At 36.3% G+C, this 13,073-nt stretch overlaps 1 protein-coding gene across 1 annotated transcript; it reads right to left on the reverse strand.

The window, feature by feature from the left end:
- Positions 1–3,716: 3,716 nt before the first annotated feature.
- PolE4 (DNA polymerase epsilon subunit 4) lies at positions 3,717–12,986 on the reverse strand. Its single transcript, XM_083112308.1, has 2 exons — positions 12,408–12,986; positions 3,717–3,965 (listed from the first exon to the last, which is right to left on the reverse strand). Exons 1-2 carry the CDS (start codon positions 12,621–12,623, stop codon positions 3,825–3,827), a joined length of 357 nt encoding a protein of 118 aa, XP_082968434.1. The 5' UTR covers positions 12,624–12,986; the 3' UTR covers positions 3,717–3,824.
- Positions 12,987–13,073: the final 87 nt, after the last annotated feature.

Below are 13,073 nucleotides of genomic sequence, written 5' to 3' on the forward strand. Positions count from 1 at the left end.
TATATGAAGTTTTATTACATATTTTCCCATACAGAGTGAATCAAAAGTCACAACCCTAAATTAAATTGTTGACAAAAAAAAAGGGAGGGCATTTAAAAAAAAACAACAACTAGATAATAGTGTTGATAATTTATTTGATGATCATGCAAAGTTGAAGACTTCAAATTTACATATTTAAATATGTAAATGTTTGCAGTGAGTCCATATTACACTAAAGTGTAAATCACCAACCCTGAGACCTTCTGTAAACAAACCGTCTCACCGATTCGATGTATCACTCCGCGTCAGCTGATTCATGACTGCAATCATCTGCTGTTACACTCATAGTTCGCCGCACCTATTCATTTTATATAAGAGCCTCTGAATGTGAGAATCCGTTCTCAAAACATCAGACGAATATGCAGCTCCATACATTGTTACTTTCCCGGTCATTCTCTCTATCATAACCCTTAAAACTGCAGACACTGACACACCACTTCACTGGGATACCAACTTAACCACTTCTTCTACTGGTTTCTCAGGATACCACTGACAGAACGTTACATAAATATTGAGTAGAATCTGTTTCTCGCCCCTTTTCAAAGGCTGTCCTTGCTGGTGCTTTGAAAACTATCTCGGAAAACATGGATACTAGGGATGTGACGAAGCTGAAAATTTACCGATGCCGATGTACTCAGCGATAATTTTTGGAACCGATACCGATGCCGATATTTAACCGATTCCGATACATAAGATTATTAAACAGAAATGGGATGTTATTTTCAGCATGACAAAAATAAATTTACTAAGTACATTTCTATTGCATATCATATGTATATACATATATATTCTCAAGAGATGCGAATGTACACTGCTCTCCATAAATTAAGCAACAAATGGTGATCATCCAATAGAATCAAACACAAGGCCGGAGGGTGTACATATTTTATTTGTAACGAAAGAAACAAGTGGCCGCACTTTATGACTCACCTGTTTTCCCTAACGCATTCGTTGCTTTCTTTCAGCGTGTCCACCACTCTTCTCTTTTCTCCAACTGTTTTCTCTTTTACCTCACATTTTCTTGTTGTTGCTTAATTTCTGGAGGGCAGTGTACATTTGCATCTACAAAATGTTATGTGAACCTTTAAGAAGAACATGAATTCTCAAGAGATTAAACATTAGTACACAAGCAGTTCTTTGAAATGCAAAATGAATTCCTGTTCTGCCAGATTCAACTTCAGAAACACTAGATTTGGAAGCACTTCAGGAAGTAACCTACTTCTTCTCAAATCTGTTCAGCAACACTGAACACTCAATCACTGAATACTGATGCAGCAGGTATGCCCAAGTATTTTCTCAGGATTTGCTTCAGGTTTGATCTGTATGCAGATCCTGGTTCAGCAATGTACTGTTTTATTTCCGATGTATAGTTAGGTTGATCCTCTGAATGAGTTTGCAATAATTTTATTACAAAAACTCTACAATAATGACGAATCATAACCAAATTTTCAATAAATCTTACAAAACTAGAATATAAAACTTATTAGAAGGTAAAAACTCTAGTATAATCTGTACTGGTTTAAATATCGGATTTTTGCCGATTCTGATACCGATGCCGATGTGTCAATTTCAGCCGATTTTCATACATCTGTAATCTGCTTCGGCACATCCCTTCCCACACGCATAGAACTCGGCATTTTATTTTTCTAAGGACAAGTCAGGCAATATATATTACTAAGTGGCACTACTTCTTTGATGTTCACATGATAATTTTTAGAAAATAACCAATGTTATAAAATATCATTATGTACACAAATCTCTAAGCTCATTGAAAGTTACAATGCATATTCCTACAAAATGATCACACTAATCTTGCCTTGTCATGTCACCAAGTTATTTTACGAAGTGCACTATATTTGGCGGAACAAAAATTGTTATTAGGATGCTTGTCAAAGTTTCCAACCGCAATAAATTTACGAACTTTCTTTGTCTTGTTTTGATCATCATCAATATATTTATTGGACTTACAGCTTTGCATATGGCTGTTTATGCCCATTATATATTTTATTTACATAAGATACAATTTATATAAAATCTACAAACAAATTTCAAATACACTCCTATATATATACACAGTTTGTCAGAGAAAAAATATACCAATAAAGAATTTAAGTAACTCAACAATCGTTAACGACAGAAATGTCAAATAACGTTTATTTGGAAGATAAAATCGTAGAATTTTTTTTAACCAAAGAACAAGAAAAAAATTTAACCTTAGTAGATCTCAATGTGTGCTCCTTTGGGGGAGCGACAAACATCAACTCAACCTCCATCCAAGTGTTCTTCAACATTTGATGAGTGACGGAGCCACATGCATCGATAATTCTTTCACGGAGATCATTGAGGTCTTGCACAGGCATTTGGTAAACCATAGTCTTCACATAATCCCAAAGGAGACTAGGTCTGGTGACTGTGGTGGCCATTTAATGGGTCCACCCCTCCCAATCCAATTACCAGCGAAATTGTTATTAAGGAAGTTAGTAACACAATGGGCGTAATGTGGGGGGAGGGGGGGCATCCTTCTGAAACATGTACCCATGAGGTATACGAGGTACAGCATACTGTTGCAACATTTGCAGGTAACGTGCACCTGTAACTGTAGCTTCCTCAAAGAAAAAGGGCCCAATTACGGAATCTTGTGTCAAACCACACACCACATTCAACTTTGGACTGTCGCGTTCATGTTCAATAACTGCATGGGGATTCTGCTCACCCCATATTCTACAGTTATGCCTATGCACTTTTCCGGAAATGTGGAAGGTAGCCTCATCTGAAAATGTTATGCGTGTCAGGAATTCATTGTCATCATCAATGATAGCACTTCACTAGCATAATCAAACCTAGCGGGTTTATCACTGTACTTTAGTTTCTGAACAAGCTGTAACTTGTAGGCTCTAAGCCTTAACCTTTTATGTACGATATCATGCACAGTAGAACGTGGAATTTAAAGTTGAGAACTATAGATCGACCACAAGGAAAAAAACCTTGGAAAACTGCGCAACATTCCCTTCTTCCCTCCAACTCGAGCCATAAGGAAGCATGGTCCACTCTCCCCCTCCCCCTCCCCTACTCGTGGGGTACGGTGCACTGGAGTCGCGGGTCTGCACAGGTTGTTTTGCTCGTGGTTCCACTATATGAATACTTTCGTTTCGTGAGTATCTGTTTTACGAAAAACAACATTTCAGGATCCTACTCTTCCCTTCTTCAAGAGTCGTGCAACTTCCGGCATTCCACGAGAAGCCATAGCAGATCGACACATACTTCGCAACAGAGAGCATGGCAGTGTGAAGGGTTTTTTAATGTGTTTCGTGTGTAAGGTTTCTTATGGACTTTTTAAAATTTTGTTTTTTTAAAGTTAGGATTAGAACATGAAGATTTTACGTGTATGGGGTCAGTTGATATAGAGTCAACTTTTCATCCTTTTTAACCTGTTTTACCTGCCACCTCAATCCTTGCCTTAATTGACGTGGCTATGTAGTGATCATACTGGCCTAGACGAAAACCTGAAGAAGGGAACAGTAGGATCCCGAAACGTTGTTTTTTCGCAAAACAGATACTCACGAAAGGTAAGTGTTTCATAGTATATATATTTTTATATTGTACTTCTAATATACATAACATGAGTAAGTCGCACACACCTGAAGTATGAGTTTAAGACAAGATACTAGAGCTGAATTTAAATTACATTTTATTTATTACCAATATGTACATACAGTGTAAAATTAAACAATACTCAGGACAAACACTTTCAGAGGGTTGTTTCAAAACCTACGTGTGCTGCTTTTTCAATCCAATGCACCTTCCAGAAATGCCAGAGAATCAACAGCATCTATTGAAGAATCTATGTCTCGCCTCTGAACTGTCTTCTTCTTTGCCTGCACAGTATATGTATAAGCTTCCCTAGCAAATGCCTCAATGAAAAGTTCCTGAAAATAGATAAAAGCTCTAGTCGAGTCACAATATTTCATATCTACAAATAAATGTAATTTATTCTGGTACAGCATACAACAGCCACACAAACCTTGGTACTTCTGACATAAGTTCAGTAATACCTTCAGTAAAAAAAGTACCTGAAATTTGGCTGGTAAAAGTACCACATCGGAGATATCGAGAATTCATTTTGTCCGTAGGATGGCAGCACTGTACTGAATGACCACGCAGAGGGGTAGAGTAATCTATCCATCAGTTTGTGCACAGCAGCTGTTTACGTTAGTTGTGTTGACGAGTGTCCTGCGATTTGCAAAATGGAGACAAATATTGAGCAAAAAATTTGTTTGAAATTTTGTGTTGCCAACGGACTGTTGTGTGCTGAATCGTTGAAAATGCTACAAAAGGCTTTCAAAGAAGGCAGAGAAGTTGTTGCTGATTTGCCTCTTTCTGGTCACCAACTGAGGAAAACGTCGGAAAAATCCGGACAATGCTGCTTGAAAACCGGCATGTGAGTCAGAGAGGTAGCTGGTGAGCTTGGCATATCATACATGTCCATTCACAACATTTTGACTGGTGTGTTAGGCATGAAACGCATCATAGCACGACTTGTTCCGAAGGAGCTGAATTTCCTGCAAAAAGAACATCGTAAGGATGTTGCTGAAGACATGATTTTGTGAGCCTCTAGTGACTCGACCTTCATGAAAAACATCATAACTGGTGATGAGACATGGGTGTATAAGTATGACATGCAAACAGGTCAACAATCTTTGGATATGGCTCCGTGTGATTTTTTTCTCTTTTCGAGACTCAAGTTACCATTTCGGGGAAGGTGTTTTGAATGAATTGAACCAATTAAAGGAAATTCGCAGAAGGAACTCAGGGCGATACTGTCTTCTGCATTTGAAGACTGGGTTAAGCCTTGGCATATGTGTGCTGCATCTGAGGGGGCTTATTTTGAAGGCGACAAAATAAATGTTGATGATTAACCACGTATTTTGTGTTTTATTCACAAATTCCGGGTGCTTCTTGTGTGTAGTAGTACACCACCTTTTTTTCTATGCAAGGTCATGGGTTATATTGCATTATATTTACATTCTTAAAGATAATTCCTCAGAATAAAATTAGATGTTTTGTAAGTACTTATGTGGGCCACATAAAAATCCATGGTGGATTGGAAGTGGCCCATGAGCTGTGTTTGGAAAGTCCTGCAATAGACCATTAACTGTGGATATCATCGGCTCTCAACTTGGGGTGTCTATTGCATTCGTGTGTGGTACCTGTTGGGAGCCTTTAGTGTATTAACCAAATGCTGTTAATTGGCCACAGGTCATGTTCCAAATGTTTACGATTTTCACTGGTTTTATAGGAGTACTAGGAACCTTGGAGAAATGGATTAGCACAGTTTAAGGCTTCACAAAGTATAATTTACCGGAGCAATTAAGATTTGAAAAGTAATTTACATGAGCATCTGCAGTTTGTGCTGAGCAGCCATTCTTGGTTTATGGTCCTCGTGGTGCCAGCAAAGCTTCGAAATATACTCTTTAATTTCAAAAAGCAAAATCCAAAATCTGAAAAATGACATGTACTTAGAATCCTTGCTACAACACTCACATAAATCTCCGTATGGTATCCTTTAGCTTTTGTCTAAATATTCTAGATATTTGTGGTAGTTGGATAGGCTTACATAGCCACAAAACTGTTGCAAATATCTACCCAAGAGAAAAAAAAAAAGTGAAGAATTATGTGTGTTGTAGCAAGGATTCTAAGCGTATGTAATTTTTCTTACATTTTGGAACATCATAGTGTTTCTTTTTTCTTTGAAAATTACTTCTCTAGTGTCTTCTCAAGGCCCAGTCAAGCCTTAAGACCAGATATTATATGATCAAATGTAGGAAGCATTTAAGGATGTTATTTTAATGCTAAGAGCTCTAATGATATAGTAGCAGCAAGAATCCGTATCCAAGATGCAGTGGCGTCGCATAAGGGTGTTCACAATAATTTTTTTATACACAATGGAGATTTACTCCTCTCTCTCTTGTAACTTCATCTTCAATTGAAAAAGTAAGAATAACAGTTCAACTTATTTTCAACAATTTCCCCCCAAAATCACGATGTATTTGAAGTCCAACAAGGTTTTTCATTCAATTAACACCCTTTTAATTACGTAATTTATAATTAGTGATGGCTAGTGCAAACTAATTAGTCTGACATGCAATCTCAGGTATGTACAACGCAAAACTACCATACTTCGCAATTTACTTTCTATTACACAGACCATGTGTTAACCAACGACATTCATTCAGCATTGAAAGCATGTGCATCGTTAGCAGAACAGAGGGGAAGACGCATGCAGTCCAGAAAAAATGTATTTTGTTAAGATATTTGGGTATTATACAGAATGTCCCCCTGCTCACAATAACTCGGTTGTGATGCTTGAAGTGTCAGTCAATGTGACATTGCCCTTCTTCCCTCGTGTTTCGTATATTTGCTCCTAGCATCATTTTGCCATGGTTCAGAGAGATTGATTTTCGACCATTTACTCGTAAAGCAAGGGTTCCCAAACTTCTTTGCTTCATGGCACCCTTAGTGTTTCCAGATTTTTCCACGGTGCCCAGAATGTAGCCCTAACACTTGCAATGCTTAGTTACTTGTAAGATTGCATGCCTTAAGTTAAATATTAAACACGTATTTCAATTTCATATGTAAAAATGTACTAAATTAGTACATATTTGAAACATTCATAGAATTGACTAACAATTCAGTAAAAATATTGGAACATTTCGCAGCGCCCCTGTAAGTCAATCACGGTGCCCGAGGGTGCCGTGGCACACACTTTGGGAACCACTGATTTAAAGCGTATAGTAACATCTGTTCATCGTCATCATTAACATGTTTACCTGTTGTCGCCTTGTAATCGAGGCGTCCCAGGTTCGATACCTGGTGGAGGCACATAGTGATTCGGATCCCACTTAAAACTGTAGGTTCAGTCCCAATTAGTCTTCAGCCATTCCGGGTAAAGAGGGAATTATACCAAAAAAAAATAATAATCAAAAATATGTTCTATTGGCATGCAATGAGTAGATAAAACTTCTCATTTAAGCATTCTGCTGAGATATTTTGAAAAATAATATATTTGATATGTTTTATTGTTACAAGAAATAGCTGCTTTTAGTTGGCAATACATGGCCAGTAGCATTCACTAATTTGGCAGCTCCCTTATAGACATGCAGTTCAACTGTTAACTCCATTCTCAGGAAGTTTACTGCTGAGTTTATGTTTTGAGAGTCTACACACTGAATTTCAGAGACCAAGGTGAGTAAATTTATGAATTAAATGTAAAACAGTAATTAGATGTTCATGGTGTAACATCCGTGACAAAAAGAAGACACTTTTTAAAAAATACAGAATTGAACTAAATTTGTTTTTGTCAAAAGTAGATAATGTTGACATTCTAGTAAAATACTTGCATCCTACCATCTTAAAGATATTATCTGAGTTTAAATAAGAATAAAATTGATGTCACGGATGTTACAAGTCACGGATGTTACATTTCTATCACCACTGATACTTTTAGGTTTGGGTTGTCTAACTTTATGAACTATAGTCCATGTTACATAACCTATTACTGGTATAATTCAGAGAGATTTAAAATATATTATTGATGTGTAGAACTTGATTTTATTAAGTCATAGAGTAAAATGAAATTATTTTTCTTTGTTCCATCTAGAATTTATTTTTTATGTTATAATGAAATGTCCTTAAAATCAGTGGTAGCTAATAGAAACATAAAATAACCTATTATTTGGTCCAAGTTTATGTTTTCTCTTCTTGCAGATAATGCCACCTGCAAAGTCTGCTCCTAGAATGGCAAAAATGAGAGCTAAAATGAAATCTGAAAATCCAGAGAGATGGGCTGCATATTTGGAAAAGGATAGAGAAAGAAATAGGTTAAAAAGGCAAGAAGAAAAGGAAAAGTGTGCATAAGACAAAAACCTTTTGAATTTGAGGAGAGAAAAGACTAGATTGAGGGTACAGGAGTGGAGGAGGAAAAAAGCCGAAACGATGAAGACCAATACACCTCCAAACCCTTCAGCTTTGGGCTCATATTCTTCAATAGCAGTAAAATCACTACTTTGTACTGTTCAAAATGCTGAAGAATTCTTCAAAGTCACTGAAGCTCAATGTAAGTCAACTGAGGTTCTTTTTGTAACCAAGAGACAGAAGAAACTTCAGTATTTTTGAACGATGGGAGTACGTGCGAATGGCACCAGGAATACAAGAAATACATCAAATCAACAAAATTGATCTAAATCATATTCTGATGACTGTGATGATGATGATGATGCATCTGTTGAAAACAACATTAATGAACTTGCACATAACTCGAAAACCGAAGAATTTGACCTATGTGAACTCAATGTGAATATTGTACCTGAGTATACGTTGAAGTCTGCATCACTGGTCATGGAAAGACTCAGGTTAGCCATAACTATGTTGCAGTGTGTCAGACAAGTGTTTTGCGAAACAGTGGTGATTTACGTGTGATCTTCTTGAAGCAGTATGGAAAAACTGGCAATTTATTCGTACCTAATAAAGAGGATGAAAAATAAATAAACATTAAGCAGGTGGTCCGCATTCTATCTAATCCAACTATAACGGAAAATGGAAGTAGAGTTATCTATGATTTCAAAAGCAAAATCTGCTTGTAGGATTTTGATTTTTAAGAAAAGTCTTTAAAATCCTATTTGTGTTATAATAATTACAAATTGGATAATGACCACACAAGACTTTTCTTCAATCCATGGTTTCTTCCAATAAATAAAATTATTTGCTCTGATTTCTAATTAGAGACTTAATTATGTGCCACTGCATAATTGTGTTAATTATACCATGTAATCTTATTAATTTAAGAAAGGTAGAACAGTACAAATCTTAACTGTCTGTCATATATTATGTCAGATGTAACATCCGTGACGAATTCCATGTAACATCCGTGACATGAATAAAGCAATTATAAAATCAATTCCTTTTCAATTTTGTGAATTAATAGATCAGAACTAGAACCTGTAAAGTTTGCAGATCAACACAATGAGTATAAAATGAATTTTGTCTCAGGCAGTAACCTGGATTTTTAAATTTTAGTTCACAGCCTGTAATGTGAGTTCACAAATTCTGTGACATCCGTGACAGAACATTTTTTTCAGTTTCCGGAATAGTAATAAATTTTACTCAACATAGTTTTTTCTGTAGGGAGGTCATCACCATTTACTGTGTTTCATGTTTAAAAAAGTTCACAAAATACATTTAATTTTAATGTTAAGAGCTTTAAATTAGTAAAACTGTAACGTCCTTGACAACTGGAATGGCTGTCTTACTGTGCATAGAGTGTAGCGCAGACCGTGTCGAGTCCCCTAGACATGCTTTGCATATGCTGCGCTCTGGTGCCGAATGCAAGAACTATTGCAGCTTGCATCAGGGCTCGCACCACCATGTTCACACAGCGCAGTGAACATTTTCGGGGTATAGTGACCAACAGCACCTTAGCTGCCACTTTGATGTAACATGCACAGCAATTGTGTTCAACGCAATTCGTGGAACACTGTAGGAGTAAATTGTGTGTATATACTCGAACATCACAGAAGGATTTTTTCAAACAAATATATATGTGTGTGTGTATATTTAATATGTACGAAATTTAAAACATATACATTAGTGTTCACGTGCTCATCCGAACATTATCAGGCGACGTGCCTGCCAAGATGCCAGTAAACTAATAGGCTGCTTGGAAATAAACACTGACATAGGAGTATACAAAAGGGAAAAAACATTCTCCAGAAAACATGCAGTAAATAATCACTAAGCCTCTGAAGTGTGCGTTAACAGAAATCGAACCATGCCAAATATGGGTTGGGAATTAAACAATATGAACTTGAGTCACACCATATATATAAAGTTTTTTTAAAAAATGTTCTTTTTACCCAAATACATAAAATTCGAGATAAGGTTAAACTATGAGCTAAAAGTAATAACAATCATTTCAGTTATTTGAACAAAATTGTCGAACATGGTAAATATTCATAAAAGAGAAGCAGTGTATGAACCTCCACCCTCTTTGAGAATTGGCACATTGAGTTCATAGAATTTATTGGTTTAAAGCAAATTAATTGTTTTGCAATTATATATACACTGTGGGTACCCTTGACCCTCTGTACCCCATGGAGAAAGTGAAATATTCTAATAATAATAATAATATTTTATTGTAATTAAGCTTGTACAGCAATAGACAATGTCAAGAAACAAAATACAGGAGAAATATATTGTAAAATAATATAAAATTATAACTCCTTTTATGTTTGAGCTGCACTAAAATACAATATTTATAATTTCAAGAAATTCTTGAGTTGAGTACAGTGGTGTAGCAACTAACCAGGTATACAGTTTATGTTTAAATACATTCATAGGCATATCTGTCACATCAAGAGGTAGCTTCTTCAAGTCTTAATCCTAGAGCTTCATAACTATTCAGAGATTTCGAGTCTATGATAAGTATATTTATACACCTGCTGTTCCTTGTAGCATAGGAATGTACATTTGTCTACTTTGTAGTTGTGGCAAATTTCTCTTTACATACAACAGCACCGTATAAATAATTACTACTTCGATATGGTCCCAACACCTCTCACTCGTTTATTTCGTGATTTTTAACATTCGTACTTACCTATTCTGCATTGCGAAAGATTCTTCAAGGTGGTATCTTGCTTTTTTCATTAAAACAATTTGAATTTTTGACATGAGGAGTAATTATTGTTCTTCCTTTTTTCGCTTGCAAAACACACAGTATGGCGATACAGCTTGACTAGCTTGGTAGATTATCAGTGAGTATGCAGTGTTTCCAACCTTCTCAACCGAAAAATCCCCACAAACCATTCACACGTTACACATGTAGCCCCACAAACCATGCATGGCAAGGTTCGGTTAGGTTAGGGAAACATAGTTAAAATTGTCATCTTCTTGCAAAACAATTGTGTGGTTGGAAACACAGCAACAAAACAAAAAGGTGCCACGAAAATCGGTACGTCATCAAACGTACGGAACATATTTCTGTTGAAAAATACATCATTTCCTTTCTCTACGTGAACCGGATGTTGAGTACATTTGATGACGTAACCCCCTGTCAGTGTTTCCAACTATGCCATTGTTTCGCAAGAATACGAAAAAACGAAATATACATTCCTGATATTAATATGACCCCAAATTTTAACTATGTTTAACTAACCTAACCTTATTGTGAATGGTTTGTGGGGCATTTTTCAGTTAAGAAGGCTGGAAACACTGCATACCCACTCATGATTCATAATGCTAGTCAAGCTGTGCCCGCCATATTGTGTGTTACGCAAGCAAAAAAAAGGAATAAAAATAATTACTCGTAATGTGAAAAAAGTATAATTCCACCTTGAAGGATCTTTCGCAGAATACATAAGTACGAATGTTAAAAATGACGAAATAAACGAGTGAGAGGTGTTGTGCCCATACGAAACTGGTACCATCGAGGGTGTGGGATGTGACCGCGGAGCTGTAAAGTAAGTCCGTTACCTTAGTGTATTACTTTTCCGTGTAGCAGAACAGCCCAAAGGCTTCGTGCAAGTGAATATAGGGTAAAAGTTGCCCATCGGCTGAACGTATTTCTTCATTTTTACACAAGAAAGTACTTACTGGAATGAATTTTTCTAGCATTTGGATACTTCGTGGAGATATTTTCTGTCATCGTAGAATCTGCTGGAGCGGTAAATGATGTGTTTTTCACGATATTAGTACGACCTGTTTGCCTAACCTAACCTTGCCGTGAATGGTTTGTGTGGCTATTTATAAATGGTTCTTGGGGCTATCGTGAATGGTTCATGGGGCTATTATTGACATTAGTTTAATCACAAAACGTCAGAAAAGCAAAATTTCACCTTAAAGATTGTATCGCAATGCACAACAGGTAAGTACGAATGTAAAAAGTGATGAAATAAACGAGTGAGAGGTGTTCGGCCGATAGACAACATTTAATGAATATGACACCCAAAACGACTTTCCACAACAGCAGCTATAATTTGACGTGGTTAGGTTTGTTACTTACCAAATAATAACTAATAGTTATTTTCGGTGTGTTCTGTCGCTATTTTAGTGTGCATACAAACAGTTGATACTAACAAAAAGCGGCGAAAATACTCCGAAATTGTAGATTTTAACTTACGTGGGCCTTTCTTTGGAATCAAATATCTCAGTTAATTGTCATTTCCTAACGTTGGAACCACTTTACATTACGTAAAACATTGAAATCTGTCGATTAAAAAATAATTCGACGTAATTCTCGAGGGGGTACAGTGGAAAAACTGCCCCATTCTGTAAATCTGCCCATTAAAACTAATTTAGGATTTTCAAGAAAAACTTACTGTGGCTTTCGTAATTAGAAACACTGCCTCCTGACTCGCCAACTGAACATCAGGATCCATTTTCATAATAGTTTTCACACGAGACAAAGGCAACTTAAATAACTTTTCACTTTTCTCTTCATCTTGACCCTGCAAAGTTGGAACATCGTCTTCAGTAGTCTCAGTTCGGCTATTGCTTAATTCCACAGATTGGTCTTCGACTCCAGATGCAGACATTTGATATATTTTTAGTTGTTTACAAAAGAATGAAACGTAATGGATTCCACTTTTCTTATTTGATCAACTGTACTAGAACACAATTGTCATTATAAAATCTTTAAAGATTCCTTCTGCTACTCGCAAGTTTTCCCGCCGGTGCTGATGAACCGTTCACCTCAACGATCTGTTCCGAATGAGAAGAATCGTAATACTTTTGTGAAATTCAATAGGATAATGTTTCACGAGTCATATCGAAAAACACACATAAATAATATCATTTACATAAATGAGTTATTACCACGGAGTGAAATAATAAGGAAAGACACATTATCACAAATATCATCCGAACGGGTCGTAAATACGCAGATCATGTCCTAATTACCCGTTCTTAAGCACTGGTCGGAAAGTACAACAACCATGGTCAAATAATAAATAAATAAATTTAATCATCGGATGTACTACGTAGTA

The sequence above is a fragment of the Lepisma saccharinum genome, chromosome 26 (genome assembly GCF_977018435.1).
Source record: "Lepisma saccharinum chromosome 26, izLepSacc3.1, whole genome shotgun sequence".
NCBI classification, from domain to species: Eukaryota; Metazoa; Arthropoda; class Insecta; order Zygentoma; family Lepismatidae; genus Lepisma; species Lepisma saccharinum.

Bases quoted from the DNA above. Each gene is read 5' to 3' on its own strand.
- PolE4 (XM_083112308.1), bottom strand. From the start codon at position 12,623: ATGTCTGCATCTGGAGTCGAAGACCAATCTGTGGAATTAAGCAATAGC. The intron at 3,966-12,407 runs GTAAGTTTTTCT...ATCTATTTTCAG, and splicing joins TTCTAATTACGAAAGCCACA to GAACTTTTCATTGAGGCATT.